The sequence below is a fragment of the Tupaia chinensis genome, unplaced genomic scaffold (assembly GCF_000334495.1).
Source record: "Tupaia chinensis unplaced genomic scaffold, TupChi_1.0 Scaffold000706_1, whole genome shotgun sequence".
Lineage (NCBI taxonomy): Eukaryota > Metazoa > Chordata > Mammalia > Scandentia > Tupaiidae > Tupaia > Tupaia belangeri.
Window position 1 is genome coordinate 4263397 of NW_006160229.1, and position 1166 is coordinate 4264562.

Here is a 1166-nt window from a genome sequence, read left to right on the forward strand (position 1 = left end):
AATTGAACCTGGAACTCCAAATAAAAATAGTTTGACAAAAGTATCAGTCATTTAATTAGGAGATGTGCCAATCAAGTGTAAAAAAGAACGGAAGTAACCGAAAGTTAGTTTTCATTAGCATTTCTATGGTTGCCTTCCTCGAATGTGTGCGGAGAGCTAAGTCGCTTGTAAGCAATACGCTCTCAACACATTCGGAGTCCCTTCACACTAACCCAGAAAGGGAGACAAAAAGAGGCGGCGCCAGTTTGTTCCTGGGCGCGAGAAGGTCCCAATTAGTTCCTGAGACCGAAAAGCCGTCTGCCCGGGAAGTTAGAACTGGGCAAAAGCACCGGGGGGAGGGGGGCGGGGAGAGTGCGGGCGGGGGGGCAACAGCGCTTCTTTTTGGAACAGTCTTGGCGGGGCGCCGCCCCTCTCCTTGGCTGGTACCCCTCTGCAAAGCTGTGCAAGTCCGCTCGGTGGTGAGGTGAGGTGCCACCGGTGAAGCCCCGCGCCCGCCTGCCTTCCCCCTTACCTGTATGGGTCCTCTTGTGGATCTTGAGGTTCTCGGAGCGGGCAAAAATCTTCCCGCAGCCCGGGAAGGGGCATGGGAAAGGCTTCTCGCCCGTGTGCACGCGGATGTGGTTGACCAGTTTATACTTCGCCTTGAAGGACTTGCCCTCCCGGGGGCACTCCTCCCAAAAGCAGACGTGGTTGTTCTGCTCTGGGCCCCCCACATGCTCCATGGTGACATGCGTCACCAGCTCGTGCATGGTGCTGAAGGTCCGGTCGCAGCATTTCTTGGGCCGGCTAAGCTGAGCCTCGTCTATCCACTTGCACGACAGCTCCTGCTTGATGGGCTGTCGCATATAACGGAAGAAGGCTCCGGGCCCGTGGTGGGCCGCCACGTTCACGCCCATGTTCATGTTCATGGGGCTGTAGTTGGGGAACTGCGCGCTGGCCGCGTACGGGTCCGTGCGAGGGCTGGCTACCGGGCGGTACGGGTCAGCACGGCCAAACAGCTCCCCGCGCAGCCCCAGGTGTACCTGGTTGTTGTCCACGTGCCCTGTGGGCGACGGGTGACCAGCGCTCTGCTCATGCAGCCCGGGAAAAAGCAAGTAGCCCGGGGGCTCAGTGATGCCAGCTGGAGAATGTAGGCTGCTGGCAGTGCGGGCGAAAAGCCGATGCTA

At 58.6% G+C, this 1166-nt stretch overlaps 1 protein-coding gene across 1 annotated transcript in view; it reads right to left on the bottom strand.

The window, feature by feature from the left end:
* ZIC3 (Zic family zinc finger 3) overlaps positions 1-1166 on the bottom strand; it is a 6542-nt gene that overhangs the window by 1750 nt on the left and 3626 nt on the right. The window contains exon 4 of the mRNA XM_006160722.1: positions 512-1163. Within this exon, the coding sequence (XP_006160784.1) occupies positions 512-1163 (652 nt within the window). The remainder of the gene's footprint in view (positions 1-511; positions 1164-1166) is intronic.